General features: G+C 35.4%; 1 protein-coding gene across 9 annotated transcripts in view; it reads right to left on the bottom strand.

Annotated features, from left to right (window-relative positions):
* Window positions 1-20,926, bottom strand: part of LOC139470700 (zinc finger protein rotund-like) — a 396,945-nt gene that overhangs the window by 117,199 nt on the left and 258,820 nt on the right. For 5 of the 9 annotated variants that reach the window (XM_071252955.1, XM_071252956.1, XM_071252957.1 and 2 more), the window contains one exon: window positions 6,957-7,002. In XM_071252955.1, the coding sequence (XP_071109056.1) occupies window positions 6,957-7,002 (46 nt within the window). Of the gene's footprint in view, window positions 1-6,956; window positions 7,003-7,252; window positions 7,392-18,743; window positions 18,826-20,926 lie in introns of those variants that run through there. The other 4 variants (XM_071252958.1, XM_071252960.1, XM_071252959.1 and 1 more) reach the window with 2 other exon arrangements.

Genomic DNA, 20,926 nt, shown 5'->3' with positions numbered 1-20,926 from the left:
GGATTTGAACTCACGATCATAAGTTTCTGGCTTGCCAAAGGGATGCAACTCTGCCCCCTAAACATTTATGAGGTTGCAATAAGTAAACTGATTGATTACAACTTCAATCATAAACTGAAATATTGTAGGGTATTTATTTAATACTTCTAATCTATTTCTCTCTACTAATCTATGCTACATTTCATATTGAACAGAATGGAATCATCTGTCATGATGAAAAGCTGTAGACAATGATTCTTTGACAGACAAAGTAAAATCAGTCAGTACATATTGCATCTTAAATATATTATCACATTTGTTATCTCCAAAATACATGTATCTAACACCTTGTGTGTTCAACTGCTTATTAGGATATTTTAATGACTTTTAGCAGATTCTTTCCTATATTTGAACAGTCATTTTCAAGAATTCTAGTTCTGAAATATGCAGTTAACTTAAAGAATACATTTTGCCAGTCATTATCACTTATCTTATTTTAACAGACATTTTATTTCAACGTTATACCTGAAGGCTAAAACTTAGCAACCTTAGTACTATTTATTTATTCATTGTCTGAAGCAATATATACTTGTCTAGACGATAGCGATCCTGAATGACCTCATTATAAAAACAATCCCTTTATAATGCAAACACTATGTCACACATGTGAATGTTTAAATTTGTAGCATAAATATTTTCCATCAATGTTTGCACTGATATCCTGACTTACCTTGAATAAAAGCTATTATATCATAGTTTTTTAAAACAGAAATACAAAATATTTCAAATTGTCGCCAGGTATGTGATTCTAAATGTACAGATGATTTGTTTTTATATGTTTCATAAAAAATCACAAAAAGTCACAACAAAGACATTGTGTTTCATTGAGTATGAACCCTTGGTTATTTACATAACATTTTGGTCACCGCAACACATACAAAAAGAATTTTGCAATAAACAAGGATATTAACATAGTTGAAAGCATACATTGCTAAATTTCATTTACATTTGATATTGGAAATAACAATAAACCTGAAAATTACCATGTTAATATCAAACCTTATTCAGTATTACTAATGAAATTTTAATATGAATCTGAACAACAAAACTGTTTTGTTGAGTTTCTGTATTTCAATTCAGTTGATTATTACCAAACATTTTCTAAAGAAAATAAAAATACAAAGAAACTTTGGCAACTCGAAGTCCTGGTGACGATAACAAGTATTTTTAGTTATCCAAAGCTCTAAACATGCGGAGAGAAGGAAAGTTTCCCCAGCCCCTAAGAGTGTCTTCATCTTACATGAAATATTGAATTGATGGAGTCTAAGATAGTTACTGTATTTGTAGTTGAATATTTGCATGATCACCTGCTTCTGTTTAGAACTTATAAACATAAGGGAGAACAATATATTATTATGGCACAAATGCTGTGCATCATACATGTTTATGTTTATCACTACATCATTGAGATTAGCAAAAGTTATCTAACCAGAAATATATTGCTATTTTTTCACATCTACACAAGACTTATTAACACAGAAATATTAAGGTGATGCAACCTGTTGCATGATAAAATTAATTTGAATTTATCATATTCTAAATATTCCATAAATGAAAACCTAAATGGTTTCATCCATCACTAAAACATTGACTTTGATTTATTTCATGTGCACTAACATCTTGTATTACAAAATGAAAATGTGCAATATATGTTTATGATTTTTTTAAATGATTATTTCAAAGACTTTCCCCTTCTTATGGCAGTTTTAAGCCCTGGCTTCATACTTATAGTTTTAAAGTAAAAACGAAATCAGAATATAAAATAATGAAACAGTTGATTTAAAAAATAACATAGTTGATAACTTTGTATATGATTAGGAGCATTATTTTGGGTGACACAAAAAAAATAGTATGAAAAAAACAACGTTTAACTATGTTATCCCATGTACCTGTTTTGTTTTTTTAAAACATAAACAATTAAGTATATTTAGGTTAGAAAAGAATTCCAGTTTAAAAAAACATACTATGGTTTGAATCTTCAATACAAAGTGTCCACATTAGCCCGAGAAGGCTCATCCCAAATAGTCAATGAATATAGCAACTTACAGTGGAGTAAGTATAGAATTTGAATTCCACAATAGTTTATCATATCAACCCTAGTGACCTTCTGTTTACCATGGCAATTAAAAGCTCACGACTGTAAGACATGCAAACCTACAGACTCATCCAGTCCGAAATACATACACATCTCCATAACTTGTCCTAGCTATGTGATTGTCAGTGAACAAAAGAGTCCTATAAACATGTACCCACGGCCTTGTCCCACTGAAGGGTTTGTTGTTTGGTTTTGTTCCAGCTTCTGAGAGCCTCCGACACAGGCAAAACTGGTGTACTGCTGCTCTTGTCCGACAGAAATAAATTCGAAGGTCACCAGAGTGCGAGGTCACCGTGACCCAACTTAAGCTGGAGGGTGCTGACTTCTAAGTCTCAATTTAGGGCAAAATAATTTCCCAAACTGAAAATGTATATTAACATTCATATGAAGTATAATCAGATGGCATTTCACCGATGCATATTATCTTTACATGATAGGAATATGATTTTTCATTTTCTACGTGACAAGTTTCTAACCTCTCTGTACCACTGGCACAAGTTCATGTATTGTGTGGGAAATTGGTTTAATCATTAGCCTACATTGGTACAAAAGGACACAACAGTATGAATTATGTTTTTCATTTTGTGGGAAAAAGTAGTTTTTTGTGATATACGGGTCCTACTTGTGTGATATATAGGTTCTACTTGTGTGATGTAGTATATCTACTTGTGTGATATAGTTGTTCTACTTTGTGATATACTGGTTATACTTGTGTGATGTAGGATATCTACTTGTGTGATATAGTTATACTTGTGTGATGTAGCATATCTACTTGTGTGATATAGCTGTTCAACTTTGTGATATACTAGTCCTACTTGTGATATACTGGTTCTACTTGTGTGATATAGTTGTTCTACAATGTGATATACTAGCCCAACTTGTGTGATATATTGGTTCTACTTGTGTGATGTAATATATCTACTTGTGTGATATAGTTGTTCTACTTTGTGATATACTGGTCCTACTTGTGTGATATACTGGTTCTACTTGTGTGACATACTAGCTCTACTTGTGTGATATTCTAGTTCTACTTGTGTGACATACTAGCTCTACTTGTGTGATATTCTAGTTCTACTTGTGTGACATACTAGCTCTACTTGTGTGATATTCTAGTTCTACTTGTGTGACATACTAGCTCTTCTTGTGTGATATTCTAGTTCTACTTGTGTGACATACTAGCTCTTCTTGTGTGACATACTTGCTCCACTTGTGTGATATTCTAGTTGTACTTGTTTGATACATGAGGAATAAATATATAAATATTCAATAAATATTGAAAATCAAACACTTCTCATTTCTCTGTAAAATACACCAAGCAAATTGGGAAAGGTTAATATATTTAACTGAGTTAACTTAATCTAAAATTACACAGGTTTAGTTTTCTTCAATTCATTATGCAAGTTACCCCATTTATTTCACGATAGTAATCCTACAACAGATATAACCAGCAGATAAGGTACATTCCACCGAATATACACTATTTCTGGGACACGGGATTCATAAAGGAATGTGATTCTGTTTTCATTTAAAAAATAGTGACATACAAAATGAACAATATATAAACATAAAAAAAACATTTTCACAAAACTATTTCACCCCATGTTTATTTCTATTCACGTGTGTTATATCAACTGAAATTAAACCCAATATACTTGAATATAGTTTTTTTTAAACAGCATGATTATACATACAAGAGTCAATAGCTTTTTATTAAAATATGTAGCTGAAGTGTAGTTATTATAAAGTTTTTCTCAATTTGGTTATAATCTCTTTATCTCTTACAGGGGTCTTTACGAACCTGCCACAGTTAAATACAATCAGTGTCAATTTTCTCCAGTGAAATAATAATACCCACTTACACTAAAACCCTTTACTAGCCACATAGCTGTCTTTATAAGCAGCATCTACATCTAAAGATAACCTCTATGGAATACTAGCCATAGCCTACTGTTTAGATTATTGATTTTCATCCTGGAATGGCACAACGCAATAGCTATTTTCGTGGTATGTATGCTATTCCTGTGAACTAGACCTACATCTGTCAACTGACCATTACAGAGGTTACAGCGGTTCGTGGCACATTGACCCACTGAGAAACTTGCCATTTTACGCTTCTCGGAACTCCAAGTATTCATGTAATAACGGTGTTTCAGCATATAGGTTTGACTACCACTATATTCTACCATGATTTGACATTGTAGACATGTTTATAAATATCTGAAATGTTTTGTAATTTTTCATTTAATATTGATTCATTTTATTGACCTTGTGCCCTACAGGAAGACCTCTAATATGTTTTATGGTTGATTTCAGAAAAGGTATGCCATCATTATGTTTAAAAAAAATATTAATCATATATATGTATGTATGTATGTATGTGTGTGTGTGTGTGTGTGTGTGTGTGTGTGTGTGTGTGTGTGTGTGTGTGTGTGTGTGTGTGTGTGTGTGTGTGTGTGTGTGTGTGTGTATACATACATACATACATACATACATACATACATACATACATACATACATACATACATACATACATACATACATACATATATATATATACATACATACATATATATATGTTGTATAAGGCAGATCTTCCATCAACCTAGATGTTATATTGTAGGACCTTATCACACATGAATATATAATTCATAATAATGACACACACAAGGTGTTCAGGCCAGTGAAAATAAAAATGTCAATCTCTCGTTTATATAAGAATTAAACATAAACTTCCCGCTTTACATTCCCCATTCTCCTACCTTAACTATATGCCCTTCTCAAGCATCTAGATATATAAATGGTTATAATCTATTATTGAAGTGAGTAAGAAGTAAGTACTCAAACTAATATTTGTTACAAACGATTCATTTGTTCATTGTACAATAATGTTCTGATATGAATAGCTATGATTATTTTGAATGGTGCTTTAGCTGTTATTTGATTGGATTGTTATTTGCAAACTTTAACATTTCATGGAGAGAGATTTATCGACTTAGATTAAATATTTGTAAGGAGATGTTCATAATAAAGTCTTCATAATTTACAATGTTTTCATACTACTTCATACTGCAAGAAGTTGACATTTTTCATGAATACACTCTCATAGCATTTTACTTAAAAAATTAATAAGAAACATAGATAAAACTTTACACTAGTAGGCAAATGGTATGTTACATATCTTTCAAACCCTTGAAGTACTAAACAATCATCGTCTATAATTTACTTTCTGAGTCTGTGGTTTTAAATATTTAATTCACCATTGTGTTATTAAAACCATTTCAAGAGCTTGTGAAGATTCCAAAGCATCCATATCTATGTAATGTATACCTTACTTGTATACTATTGTTTCTTAATTGGATTCCAAGCCCTTCATAATGTTAAAACATGTTTGTAATTAACTGTTGTCTTGACTGTTGTGTATTTCAAAGGTATATCATCACTCTTCTTACATGCAGAGCTTTGTTTATTAGTTGTACTTTGTGACTTGCCATATTTATATATTTAGTAAGAAAACATACAACTTTAGGAATAACGTTTGGTTTTGGTGTAGATTCATATATCATTATCAAGCATGTTAATTGTGTAAGAATCTACATCAAAACCTTGCTATATGCAATAAACAAGAAGTTGTTATCCATAAAAAAAATTACATTTTTTACTCACTCACCAACTTCTAGAATTCCAATGAAACATTTACAATATTTGGTTGAACTTCATGGAAAAATAAATGAACATATTTTCTAAAAGGAATGATACAAAAAGGCAGTTCAATTGATCTTTGATATATTACTGTTGTGATAAAAGTGTATATTTTGGAATTTAATGAATCCATTTTCTAATCCTCCCCAAAGATTAGAGTAAGTTAACTGATATTCAGCAAACTCACTGACCCACATACATTTCTGTTATATTCACACTTTTGTGTAATCTTCTTCAGGGAAATATGAAGATATTCATAAGTGTCCTATCCTTTTGTGCCTCCCACCTGAGATATTAATCAATAAAGATGAAAAAAATATATACATATGTATGTATTTATAGAATGTGCATGATGAATGCAGGTTAGACCAGCAGACCATTAATATGTGACACAGCAAAAAGATCTGAACCTAAATTACTGACAATGAATCTATCTCCAGCTATACCATAGCATACTTTGTTATGCCTGACAAATCCCTGTGAATAAGCTACTGGTTTCCAGCAGTGATATCATTACACAATTATGCCTGTTTTCAGGTCATTTAAAGTTACCACTTTCAAATCATAACATCACAAAGTATGGTTTGGTTGAGGGAACTCAGGCACATCTATCCGGCCACTAGTGTTTCTCGTGTGTGGTGTCTCCATGGCCTGCCCTAGATTCATATTGATAGTAGGGCAAGCTTCTCCTAGGGTTAGCTAATGGAGGTTAAGTTATGCAAGCAGTGACTGACAGCGAAATGCATGTAATGGATGACGATTCTCTTCATGTCATCCACTGTCAGTACTGAGGTGTCATTCAACCTGGGTAGTGACACTCTACCCCCTTTTCCATAACTGTCAAATTAGGCACACAAATAGATTAAAATTCTCTTTAAACTGTCGCTAGGTTATGGTGACCTAATGCTGTAAAATAGTGTGTGGTAAAAACTCTCGCTCGTTGACCCCATCAGCATGTTCGTCATAGTAAATGGTATCAGGCTTTTCAGCTTTCTGTCGAGCGAATGGATTCAAAATTCAAACGGTGAAAAACCAGCAAAATGATGAACTCAAAAATGAAAATTTGAAGTTTAAAAAAATAAATTTGAAATTTGAAAAAAAGATGAAAAAGTATTGTACTCACCGGCTGTGGAATTATTTGTGGGGCTAGACATTTCATGAGGAGCACTCTGTGGAAAGTAAGAAAGCAGCCATGAGTAAAAACTGTCACTCCTTCTCCCCCGCGGTCTCACATGCATGCAAAGAGCATGGCAGGTTGAAGGCAGAAGAAATCTATATGCATGTCGATTGCGTTAAACAGCTGCCTTGGAAAAAACGGTCACAGTGACATGCAGTTATCTCCCTTTGTAGAAAAGCTTGAACAAGAACTGCAACATGCATGAGAATAAAACATCAATAAAACGAAGCTAAGGAACATACCTCAACAAGACTGCGTGGAATTGGGTGAAAGATCCTCATGGGTGTATACAATTGGAAAAAAAATGGAAACAAGCCTCAAGTGTTTGACTGCAAAAATATTCCGACTCCTGCCTCTATCCCTCAGGCTTACAGGAGCATTGTTCAACGACCATACATGATAAATGAAAAGTGTGCAGCTATTTTCAATCCTGTCCGTGTTTTTATGCTCTGCCTATGTGAGTGTGCAGTCATGCAGGCTGAAGTGCAGGTTGGATTTGAAAAAAATTCTCACAATGAAGAAATCAGCTGCTCAAAATACTAAAACCTGTTTTTGAACTGCGCATTGCTGCGTGGATGCAAATTTGCAAATTAATTATGCTCTCTGCGTCAGATGACAGTAAAATTTTCATATGACATATAGCTTTGCATTGTTGCAGCAAAAGCCCATGTTGTTGGAAGCATGAACTGAGAGAAAGATGCAAAGTTGGGAAAAAGTTTTAAAATATAATTAATAATAGACAAGTGACTACTGGCTATGTGTTTTGTGTGATGGGAAAGCAGCAGCTCATTTATCACTAACTGTGTACTTGGTTCATGAAACACAAGGACAGATTCATCACAGTATACCTATTTAATGAAATGTTTACATATATTCAAAATTTTAGAATTTTAGAATAATCCTTTAGAAAGGTTTAAAAATAAATCATTTCTTTACAGATTGTTCCCTGAATTTTCTTTTTATATTCCAGTTTAATTTAGCAGTTAATTTATTCAGCAGTTAACTACAAATTCTTCGATATCTTACAAACAATCACTTTCAATGGAAATTATATGAACATGCATATAAAATTAATAGAAAAATCATATCATGAATACCATGTTTTTCTTATCTCATAAATCAGCAAAATTAATTGAAATAAATGATAGATATACAGATATGAATAGAACAGTTTTGGTCATGGTCATAAGTTGTACTGCCATTGTTCTAACTTATGTCATGCACAAAATTGGATAAACAGGGTGAACATTATATGCTCCATAATTTTATATACTTTCAATATACTTTCTATACCTCTCAGTTACTTCTGTTTGCTTTGTGTGCCATCACCAATTACATTGGAACTGAAACTCACATACATATCCATCCCTTCATTCATCCAAACCCATCCATCAACAGAAACCATCCCACCACCCATCCATCCTTCATCCATCCATCCTTCCTTGCATTCATCCATTCCTTCATTTATCCATCCATTCCTTCATCAATCCATCCATCCATCCATACATTTTCTCACCTGCAATTAGTGACACTGACACTCAGGTATTCAATCATGTGAACAATTTTTTTATGAAAGTTGTTTTTCATTATAACCATTCTAAAATAATTTATGTTTCTAAAACAAACAGTCGTGAAGTGACAATTAGTATGACAAAAAGTATCCCAAAGTTCAGATATAGACTATATCCCCTTAAATTTCATCATTTTTTTAACATGAGGGACTAAAACTTTTAATCTGACAGGAAAGGTAATTATCAAATTTGAATGTCAATTTAGACAAAAACTTTGGTCAACAAAATGAACATAGACCTTCAATGTTTGGCTAAATTTGCAATGGTTTATGCTTTCTCATTTATTTGTTTCAGGATTGATCTCGCTGTGTCACTGCTGTGTAGTTTCAGATAGGTGGAGCACTAGAGAGATGGGCATCACCCGATCAATGATGGCCTTATTGCTAAACTAGGCTGAGGACAACTGGTGGCCCTAGCATGTCATTCTCAATCTTTTAAAGTACATCAATCTATCAGTTAAAGATGACCCACATTATATGGGACAATATGCCTCAACTTCACACATTTGACTTCTTACAATGGAAATGGCCACCTAACTAATTGAAATAACTGTGTCTTTGTTCTTTAATGCCACTCGCAGCAATATTCCAGTTATGTGACGGTGGCCTGTAAATATTCATATCTGGACCAGACAGTCCAGAGATTGATATTATGAGCAGCTATGCGTGCCGTCAGGGTATGTTCTTATGCCATCTACGAAGTCATTGACCATGACTGATCATCTGTCACCTCTTACAACCAGCATAGGTTGCTAGGAATGAATTCTCCCCTGGCATTCCTACCTTCTTTATTGAGTGCATGAGTTGGTTATAACACTGCTTTGAACAGTATTTCAGTTATATCATAGCTTTAACCCCTCTCTAAACATTTATATTATCAACATACATCACAAAATGAATACATCATTTGTATCAAAGAGTGATACAAAAATGATAAAAAATAATGTTTCTCTACCATGGTCAAGGCATTGTACATGACAATAACTGAGTGAGTTAGTTGGATTTAACACCGCTTTGAGCAGTATTCCAGTTATATCACGGCACGTCAGCTTAATGTGGGAGGAAATCTCAAAATGAAGCAGGCCTTAGATGTTTACCCCTTTGGTGAAATACGGGTATGGCACTGACAAACCTGGAAACAAACCAGGATTCAAACTCATGAATTTTGCAAGAGCTACTTTTACCAATATTCCAGAATTATCACAGCAGGGTCTTCGAAAAGGGACTTCACTCATTGCAGGAAACAAAACTCATGGCTTCAGTTGGACAAGCCAACACTTTAACCACTGGGCTATACCAGAACAAAGATATGGTGAAAGCATCAGTATCAGATGAACATGGGGAATCAGTGTCAGCAGATCACGATTATAAGGACACAATCCTGGAGACTTACTGCAGCTTAGATGACTGAGCTACATGCACCCCTGTACTTAAGATGAAAAAGTAGACATCTTAACCTTAACTAACACATTTTTTGAGACATTTGGATTATATTAATTTGAAAAGAAATGCTGCACTATATTGCACATCGACACCTAGATTTCTTCAATATGCAACAGAGTCAATGCACTATGATACTAATAATAAAAGCATGTCCACATACTTAAAATCTGCACATTGTTTCCTGAGCTGAATACAAAGAGGCCATTAAAGTTTAATGCCACAGTTCTTTTTCATTTTTTAAATGCAGATTATATCCAACCTAATAAGCAAACAGTTTCACTATAACTCTGTTCTATGATGTGTTGTGAGCACACTACCCAGTAAAAGGCAGTATTTACAGACAAGAGGAAAACTTGCACTAAAGGCAGTATTTACAGACCAGAGGAAAACTTGCACTAAAGGCAGTATTTACAGACAAGAGGAAAACTTGCACTAAGGGCAGTATTTACAGACAAGAGGAAAACTTGCACTAAAGGGCAGTATTTACAGACAAGAGGAAAACTTACACTAAAGGGCAGTATTTACAGACAAGAGGAAAACTTGCACTAAAGGGCAGTATTTACAGACATGAGGAAACTGGTATGAAGACATTATGTGAAGACTAGAGGAGATAACCATATGTTTTCTGCATAGAAAAGGAAACTTGCACTAAAGGGCAGTATTTACAGACAAGAGGAAAACTTGCACTAAAGGGCAGTATTTACAGACAAGAGGAAAACTTGCACTAAAGGCAGTATTTACAGACAAGAGGAAAACTTGCACTAAAGGCAGTATTTACAGACAAGAGGAAAACTTGCACTAAGGGCAGTATTTACAGACAAGAGGAAAACTTGCACTAAAGGGCAGTATTTACAGACAAGAGGAAAACTTACACTAAAGGGCAGTATTTACAGACAAGAGGAAAACTTGCACTAAAGGGCAGTATTTACAGACATGAGGAAACTGGTATGAAGACATTATGTGAAGACTAGAGGAGATAACCATATGTTTTCTGCATAGAAAAGGAAACTTGCACTAAAGGGCAGTATTTACAGACAAGAGGAAAACTTGCACTAAAGGGTAACCATGATCCATATTGTTTCTTGTTCTGCATAGCAGTTGAAAATGCTGCAACATTCAACCTAAATTCAACCCTGGATTGTTCAATAGACTACCTCCTGCCCGTTCGTCAAGGCCCAGGCCTCTCCCACATGTCTCCTTCATATTGACTGTACTTCATTCCCAAGCTTTGGGAGCCTTGCTTCACATATATGCCAATATTGCCTGGTCACCCTTGACAGTTTTCAAGACATGTCCCTTTGGAGATTCAGAGGCAGAATACACCATACATGCTGAATGAGAATTCCGTGGTTACAAAGTAGAACTTGACAATTTCTGTGGACTGCTGACACAACTTTAAGACCTATGTCAGTAGACAGGGGACATTGCTGGCATTGTCTTTCAACCTTTACTGACTCATGAATACACAGGAGCAGTCGGGTAGCGTAGTAGTTAAAGCGTTCGCTCGTCACACCGAAGACCTAGTTTCGATTCCCGACATGGGTACAATGTATGAAGCCCATTTCTGGTGACCCCCGCCGTGATATTGCTGGAATATTGCTAAAAGGGTGTACTCACTCACTCATGAACACACAAACAAGCAGTTGAATGTCTGAATGTGAGAACAAACTATGTTTTGCACCAAGATCTCCTATGGACATCATTCCCACAGCATCTTTCCTGACCATTCCTCTTTACCTTGTTTTACCAACATTGGACTTCATCTGTCTGAACTCTTCTGGTTCTTTTCTAAAACACCGGACTTCAATGTCACTCCCCACCTCCAAGACTACCTTCGTTACTCTCATGATTTGGTTTCAAGACACACTCATCTATTTACCCAAAGTCACTGTACTTAAATCTCATGTGGTCCTGTTTCTTATAATTGATATTACATCTTCTGTCTCAATGTCAAATCTACCATGCCTGTCTCAATGCACCTTACTTTACTCTCATGTCTCTCAATACACCTTACTTTACTCTCATGTCTCTCAATACACCTTACTTTACTCTCATGTCTCCCAATGCACCTTACTTTACTCTCATGTCTCTCAATACACCTTACTTTACTCTCATGTCTCTCAATGCACTTTACTTTACTCTCATGTCTCTCAATGCACCTTACTTTACACTCATGTCTCCCAATACACCTTACTTTACTCTCATGTCTCCCAATGCACCTTACTTTACACTCATGTCTCTCAATACACCTTACTTTACTCTCATGTCTCTCAATGCACCTTACTTTACACTCATGTCTCTCAATGCACTTTACTTTACTCTCATGTCTCTCAATACACCTTACTTTACACTCATGTCTCTCAATACACCTTACTTTACTCTCATGTCTCTCAATACACCTTACTTTACACTCATGTCTCTCAATACACCTTACTTTACTCTCATGTCTCTCAATGCACCTAACTTTACACTCATGTCTCTCAATACACCTTACTTTACTCTCATGTCTCTCAATGCACCTTACTTTACTCATGTCTCCCAATGCACCTTACTTTACTCTCATGTCTCTCAATGCACCTTACTTTACTCTCATGTCTCTCAATGCACCTTACTTTACACTCATGTCTCCCAATGCACATTACTTTACTCTCATGTCTCTCAATGCACCTAACTTTACACCCATGTCTCTCAATACACCTTACTTTACTCTCATGTCTCTCAATACACCTTACATTACTCTCATGTCTCTCAATGCACTTTACTTTACTCTCATGTCTCCCAATGCACTTTACTTTACTCTCATGTCTCTCAATGCACCTTACTTTACTCTCATGTCTCTCAATGCACTTTACTTTACTCTCATGTCTCCCAATGCACCTTACTTTACTCTCATGTCTCTCAATGCACCTTACTTTACTCTCATGTCTCCCAATGCACCTTACTTTACACTCATGTCTCTCAATGCACCTTACTTTACACTCATGTCTCTCAATGCACCTTACTTTACACTCATGTCTCTCAATACACCTTACTTTACTCTCATGTCTCTCAATGCACCTAACTTTACACTCATGTCTCTCAATACACCTTACTTTACTCTCATGTCTCTCAATGCACTTTACTTTACTCTCATGTCTCCCAATGCACCTTACTTTACACTCATGTCTCCCAATGCACCTTACTTTACACTCATGTCTCTCAATGCACCTTACTTTACACTCATGTCTTCCAATTCACCTTACTTTACACTTAAGTTTCTCAATGCACCTTACTTTACTCTCATGTCTCTCAATACACCTTACTTTACACTCATGTCTCCCAATGCACCTTACTTTACTCTCATGTCTCTCAATGCACCTTACTTTACTCTCATGTCTCTCAATACACCTTACTTTACTCTCATGTCTCTCAATGCACCTTACTTTACACCCACGTCTCTCAATACACCTTACTTGACTCTCATGTCTCTCAATGCACTTTACTTTACACTCATGTCTCTCAATACACCTTACTTTACTCTCATGTTTCTCAATGCACCTTACTTTACACTCATGTCTCCCAATGCACCTTACTTTACACTCATGTCTTCCAATGCACCTTACTTTACACTCATGTTTCTCAATGCACCTTACTTTACACTCATGTCTCCCAATGCACCTTACTTCACTCTCATGTCTCACTCAATGCACCCTGCTTCACTCTCATGTCTCACTCAATGCACCCTGCTTCACTCTCATGTCTCACTCAATGCACCCTGCTTCACTCTCATGTCTCACTCAATGCAACTTACTTCACGCTCATGTCTCACTCAATGCACCTTACTTCACTCTCATGTCTCACTCAATGCACCCTGCTTCACTCTCATGTCTCACTCAATGCACCTTACTTCACTCTCATGTCTCACTCAATGCACCTTACTTCACTCTCATGTCTCTCAGTGCACCTTACTTTACACTCATGTCTCCCAATGCACCTTACTTTACACTCATGTTTCTTAATGCACCTTACTTTACACTCATGTCTCCCAATGCACCTTACTTTACACTCATGTTTCTCAATGCACCTTACTTTACACTGATGTCTCCCAATGCACCTTACTTCACACTCATGTCTCACTCAATGCACCCTGCTTCACTCTCATGTCTCACTCAATGCACCCTGCTTCACTCTCATGTCTCTCAATACACCTTACTTTACTCTCATGTCTCTCAGTGCACCTTACTTTACACTCATGTCTCCCAATGCACCTTACTTCACTCTCATGTCTCACTCAATGCACCCTGCTTCACTCTCATGTCTCACTCAATGCACCCTGCTTCACTCTCATGTCTCACTCAATGCACCTTTCTTCACTCTCATGTCTCACTCAATGCACCCTGCTTCACTCTCATGTCTCACTCAATGCACCCTGCTTCACTCTCATGTCTCTCAATCTCACATCATGTTGAATTTGGTAGCCTACCTATGAAAATGCCTACCAGTATGAAACTCTTTCTTCCAACAAAACCTCAGTCTTTGAGGGTGAATGGAGTACGCTTGAATTAAGAATTCTAAATTGCTATCATCAATCAGTATATTTCCCCATTAGGCTCATGTCTTCACATATCAGACACACCTTTGTCGTAATTTACAATGTCTACACACATAAATGTCAGTAAGATACATCGTTATTAGAAGTGCTTTAAAAATGTTGATGCATCAGATGCACACTCCAAGCAAAAAACGACATTTATAGCTATCCTCCATGCCACATTTTTTAAAGTTTTGTTTTTGGGATTTATTTTAAGAAATTAAGAGACAGATAAAAAAAATATTGGAACTTAGACTTCATTATTTAGCAAAGAGATTCCATATCAATCGAAAGTGGTATTTGTGTTTTTTTCTTTACATTTTTGTGAAAGGGTCATAGAAGGTTATTCACAAACGAAAATTTATATATTAAAAAAACAAATCTAAAAATGCTTTTATTTGTGAATACATGCTGTAAATGACATAAGTGACTACCTCACTGCCCTCAGGCACAATCGGAAAGATGATTCTCAGTACTGCCTCAAGCTCTGACCAGAAATAACATGATTTCATGTTTCTTCAGTGATGTAACAGATGCTACAGTTAAAGCCACCAGCACAATCATTTGTCTCATCTACCCATTGATTTGTTGAATGTGAATTTCAAACAAATGCCTTTAAAATGCATGCCATATATGTTAACTAGCTATGTTCAAAGTATGTAATACAATTGTGACAAGGAGCAAAAATAAATGTTGACAACAGTGCAACAAGCCATTATAATATAGCCATCCATTCATTAACACTCATTGTTCATCAGTGCAAGACCAACATCATTAGAAGTTAATGAGATGTTGACTATTTCATTTCTTTTGTTTGTTGTTTAACCTTGCACACCGCAAGAGCATATTCCAGCTATATGATTGTGGCTAGTCCTGCAACATGACTGAAATATATATATTTTTACTAAAAGACAAGGCAAGTCTAGATCAAACTGATCCATGTCTAGTTTCCTTGATTCCACAGAGGAGTAAAGGTTCTATTTTAAACAGTGTTTTCTAAGACTAAGTGTTAGTCTAGATGGTTGCCTGTAAATAATGAAATCTGAACCAGACAATCAGGGTAGGACTGAGTGAGTGAGTGATTCATTTAGTGAGTGAGTGAGTGAGTATGGTTCAAGGCCTCTTTCAGCAATATTCCAGCAATATCATGGCGAGGTACACCAGAAATGGGCTTTACACGTTGTACCCATATGGGGAATCGGACCCGGGTCTTCGGCGTGACGAGCAAACGCTTTAACCACAAGGCTATAAACAACCCCAGCCCCTATCAGAGTACAAAGACACACATTGAATCATGTCCACCATTTGACTATTCTCACCCAGAGATCATATCAAATTACACCGATAGGTGATGGCCATAGTAAATATTTGGCCATTGTAAATGTGTCTAGTCTGTCTTAGTTTATGCATTGGAAGATACATGCTGGGACCTGAACTTACAACAGCACAGCCAGCAATATTCTCTTCTATGATATAAGGACAAACATTTCATATGGTAAAAATGTAACGCCATTAGTCACACTTTCTGTGTAAATGAAACAATTCAGGAATATGGGTGTGAATTCACAACAGCACAACCAGAGATCTAGCCTTCACTGCTCATGTGTAACTTAGCACTACAGTTTTCACTGGAGATACAGCGAATGCAGTAGCCCTACAGCTGTATTCCCATATTGGCTGGAGGTCTGATCTGTTACAGCAACACTAAAATTAACAATACCGTATTTTCTTGAGTATAGTGCGCACCCAAGTATAATGCACACACCCCTCTAGTGGATTCAGTATTTGGGAAAAATAATAATTCAAATATTATGCGCAGAAAAAAATTACACTGAATTCCTGTAAATGAATGGATGATGAGAAACTTGGTCAGTACAAATGTGAAATTTGAGATAAAAAGTCACCAGACATGTTGATTTACCGTTTAAATTGTATTTCATGTTCTGCTAGGCATTGTTTTACAACCAGGTATTAAGATTACCTTGTGTATTTTATCATAAACTAAGCAGGAAACAGCAATCAGATGTACACGCTTTTTCTTGGAAACTACCGGTGATTCGGTCAAGATACACCCAATGATATAACTCTACAGGATTTTAATGCAAGGATTGGCAAAAATTGTATCTGAAACTATTTTTTTATCATTTTTTTATTTTATTATTCTTTTTGTCAACTAAAGTTCGTTGCAAGGCGTCAATAGCAGTAATCTGACTTTGGTTGGTGTTAATAACGGTGAGTTGTGCGATCTTCCAATTGCTTCACACACGATTTCGCCGAAATTATTTACAACAATATTTAAAGGAATTTTGAATAAAATTAATAAAATAAGCTACAAACATAAGTCCAGATATACAAAAAAAACTTTTTATAGCCAGACAGTGTGATTACATGATTAATTTGCATACTTCAGTATGGATTTGTTGACATGGTATTTCCAGTGTTACGAGCTCACAGTAATCTCTTTCCGTTGGGTGGAAAAAAACATCAAAACTCATTATGGCGTTCATAATGCGCACCCCCTTCTACACAGCTGTGATTTTTTTTTTTAAAATGTGCACTATACACAAGAAAATACAGTTATGAATTTGATGATGTTGCCACACACAACTCATGATTGTTCTCGAACTTAACCATAAGTAGCAACTATACTGAAGGTATATAATATTTTAGCAAATAAAATGGGCAAGCTCATTTTTTTCACCTTTAAAGTGATGCAACCCAGGTATTCTGCAAGATCTTTGAACACTTGTACAACATGGCTACCCAACCACCCAGAATAGTGTCATTGTGTCCAACTAATCCTCTCCTGTCTGCGGGGGCACCATGGCCCAATCGTCTAAGGCGTCGCAATTCACTGTGCAGAGTGGCATCCCTTGGGCACGCCAGAAACCTATGATTGTGGGTTCAAATCCCGGTTCGCCTCAATTATGTTTCTAGGTTTGTCAGCACCATACCCGTGCTCATGGGTTTCACCGAAGTGGCAAACGTCTGAGACCTGCATCACTTCGGGCTTTCCTCCCACATTAAGCTGACATGCCGCGATATAACTGTAATACTGTTAAAGGCGGCATAAAACCCAACTCACACACTCACTCTCTTGTCTGCTCACACAGCATTGGGTACACATGAACTGACAATATTCATTCCAGCTCAGCAAAATGAAGAAAACTGCTCAGCAAAATGCAGCAACTTGCTTCAGTTGCTACATTTTACTAAGCAGTTTGCTACATTTTGCTGTTGTACAACCTAATTTTGGCAAAGGTTAGCGCCTTGCCGCATCTGGACATAAATTCATGTGGATTGGCGTCGTACCCCATCGTCCATACCATGGACCAAGTAGACATCTTTGCAGATCACTATCACAATAACACTTTTACATGTATTCTCATTTTCTGTTTCTGATGTTAAAAAGTAGGATCTAATGTTAACAAATCTAAATCATTTGTAGTGTACAAGCATTTTTATCACCCAGTCTTATATTCCAGTAATATATGCGTAACTGGTTTCAGGTAAGGTACTTTATAGATGTACCAAGGTAGTGTGAACACCATTTGTTATCCTCCGTTTGGATTCCATTAATTTCATTTCATTTCATATAAAATGCAAAACCTGTTGCCAGCCCATTATGACTGAAATTTCTAATCCCTGTTGTGGCACCTGATAAAGCTTACTAGCTTAATATCACACACATATAAATCAAAAGGGTTTGGTGGGACTGAACACAATGCAGTATTTTGTTAATTAGGACTTGAATTGACTAATATTCAAATTCAAATTTCAACACGGTCCTTTTGAAATCTTCCAGTTAACTACAGGGTTTTAAAGCTTGTTTAATTAAATGAAAGGATTCTTAAACATACATGTATTTTGTACAAATCAATTCTTAAACTCTCAAAATTCAAACATTATGATCATTTCTAATTCAGACTCATGTGATAACAAGTTGTCAGATGAATATACATCATTTCAGTCAGGCCTCTATTGCTATTCTTAGTTTGTGATAGAACAAGCACATGAACGTTTCATAGGGGAAACACTGAATATAAAACATCTCAAAATATTGTCACGCTTTCAACTCAAGAGCCTTATGATCATGAAATGAGCAACAAAAAAGTTCTCAGTGGCCCGTAGTAACAAAAAAACACCCTACCTGAGGAACCCGACAGTATGCCGAAACATACTCGTATAACTGGAGGTTAGATAACATGTCGAGCAGAACATTCCAACTCCAATGCCGGTGTTACGATGATCTGAATTTTTAATAGGCCCAGCTTTTAATGTAATGCATGGGATAACAACTTACTATGCAAGTGAACACAGGCCAAGCCGGCTCTTGGATGTGCAATCCTTGGTGAAAATATGAGTTCTGTCAAAAATTATGACATATGCATCTAGAACAGCTGTCAGAGGAGCAAAATGCATTTCCATTATCAAGCTAACAAAAGTCATGTTAAAAGTAAAATAAATTTGTATTATTTTGATTTGAACTAATTAATTGCACTGTGTATGCATTTCTTCTTGGTTGTCCTTGTGGAGGCAGATAGATGCTGATCAGTTTGTGTGTGTACTCTGAGCCTTATTTAACAGTAAATAAAAAAATATATTTCAGAAAAGCTATTCTATGATAGGTCAGGGCCATGTTTTACACAAATAATGTAATATTATTTATGGTTTTTGAAACCGCTAATGCCATGGATTTTGAGTAGTTTTATGTATAGGTCAGAATATGTGTCATAGTCATCACATTGGCTTTTATGTTTTGGTAAATGGAAGTATTATTCCTTTCATTATGAATATATAAAAGTCTCAACCATGTTTTTAAAAGGATTTATCTCAGACATGAATATTTGAGTCTAATGGCTGACAAAAGTATATTATATGTCTTTTAGCTTAGATAGGTTTCTTTATCCACAGACATACTTCTCCGTATCTGTTTTTACATGTATCTTCTTACTGTAACATTTCAGTAGAATTAGATTAGAACATCACATGTACATTATGTACTCTCCCCATGGAGATGAGCTTGATAACCTCTTCTAGAAGGTACATTGCATATACTGTTTGTTGTTTGGATGTTCTTATTTCAAGTGTATGAAAAAACAGAAACTCTACTCCAAAATCTTATATGTCGAGGAAATACTCTGAAGCTATTGTGTGCTCTTAAAAAGCCCCACAAAAACTATTTGCTATGGTGAGAATGACATTTACATTTGATGGCAAATCTAGGCACATGGAATTGATATCCACAGCTCCAAGTGTGCATACCATTTCTTTTGTCTCTGGTTCGAATGTTTTCTTTCATAATGTATGCTTACACAGCAAAATAATCTTCAAAAAAGATGTAAATTTTACTCATATGTATATAATTTACAAACCAAATATCAAAACATATAATATTTTTTAACAACAGGGATGCTTACTAGAGCAAAAAGAACAGTATTAATATGACGTAAGTATCACGCAAAATGTCCGCTGTTACTTTCAGCATGAGATATGTTTTGTTTCGGTTGAAATACAATAAGGCCATAATTTACGACTGTTTGTTGTTTTATATTGTCTATATCATGTTAATATGCAAACATTATTGCATGTCGTTTGTCTTGGAGCAATACATTGTGTCTTGCCAGTGTCACTGAATACGATCAAGAACAGCTATAGTGTGATCTGATGAAACATTGCATTAAACACCTAGAAAACACAGAAAACTCCATATATAACATTATTATGGAATAATGTATACACTCTACAGCTTCATGATGCTAGTTGTAAATAAAATTAGGTCAGACAAACTAGTATTTGATCCATGTTGGTGTGGTCCAAAAACATACAGTTAGTCAGGTCACACACGACCATGAACCACCAAAACACATTTTAATCTGAAGTTATTATCTAAGTGCTGAGTAACTATTCTGGAATTTAGTGTATCTTGAATTCTTAAAATATCAGTTTTTGAAGCTATCCATATTTCCTAATTAGACTATAAAATATAAATAGTCACTTAATTAAATTTCACAAGTAGACATATTTGAACCATATCGTTTTACATATTGAAATCAAAAGCTTATGTTAGGATACAATAATTATTTCTATCATTATTTACTCTTCATGAATTATTACAGTTATAAAATGACTTGGAACAAAACCCATACAGAATGAAGGCCTGCTGTCGTGAATGGGCAAGATCATAATCTGCACACACTCCATTATGCAGTTGAAATGAAGATTCTGATAAAAACTTATTTGACCTTTCATTTAGCCAGTATCACATACACTTTCACCAGTCCCACAAAAATAAATCAAGAAATGAATCAAGTCTTGAATGATTTGGCAAGT

The sequence above is a fragment of the Haliotis cracherodii genome, unplaced genomic scaffold (assembly GCF_022045235.1).
Source record: "Haliotis cracherodii isolate W230 unplaced genomic scaffold, xgHalCrac1.p SCAF_21, whole genome shotgun sequence".
NCBI lineage: Eukaryota > Metazoa > Mollusca > Gastropoda > Lepetellida > Haliotidae > Haliotis > Haliotis cracherodii.
This window is presented reverse-complemented; position numbering and strand designations above follow the sequence as displayed.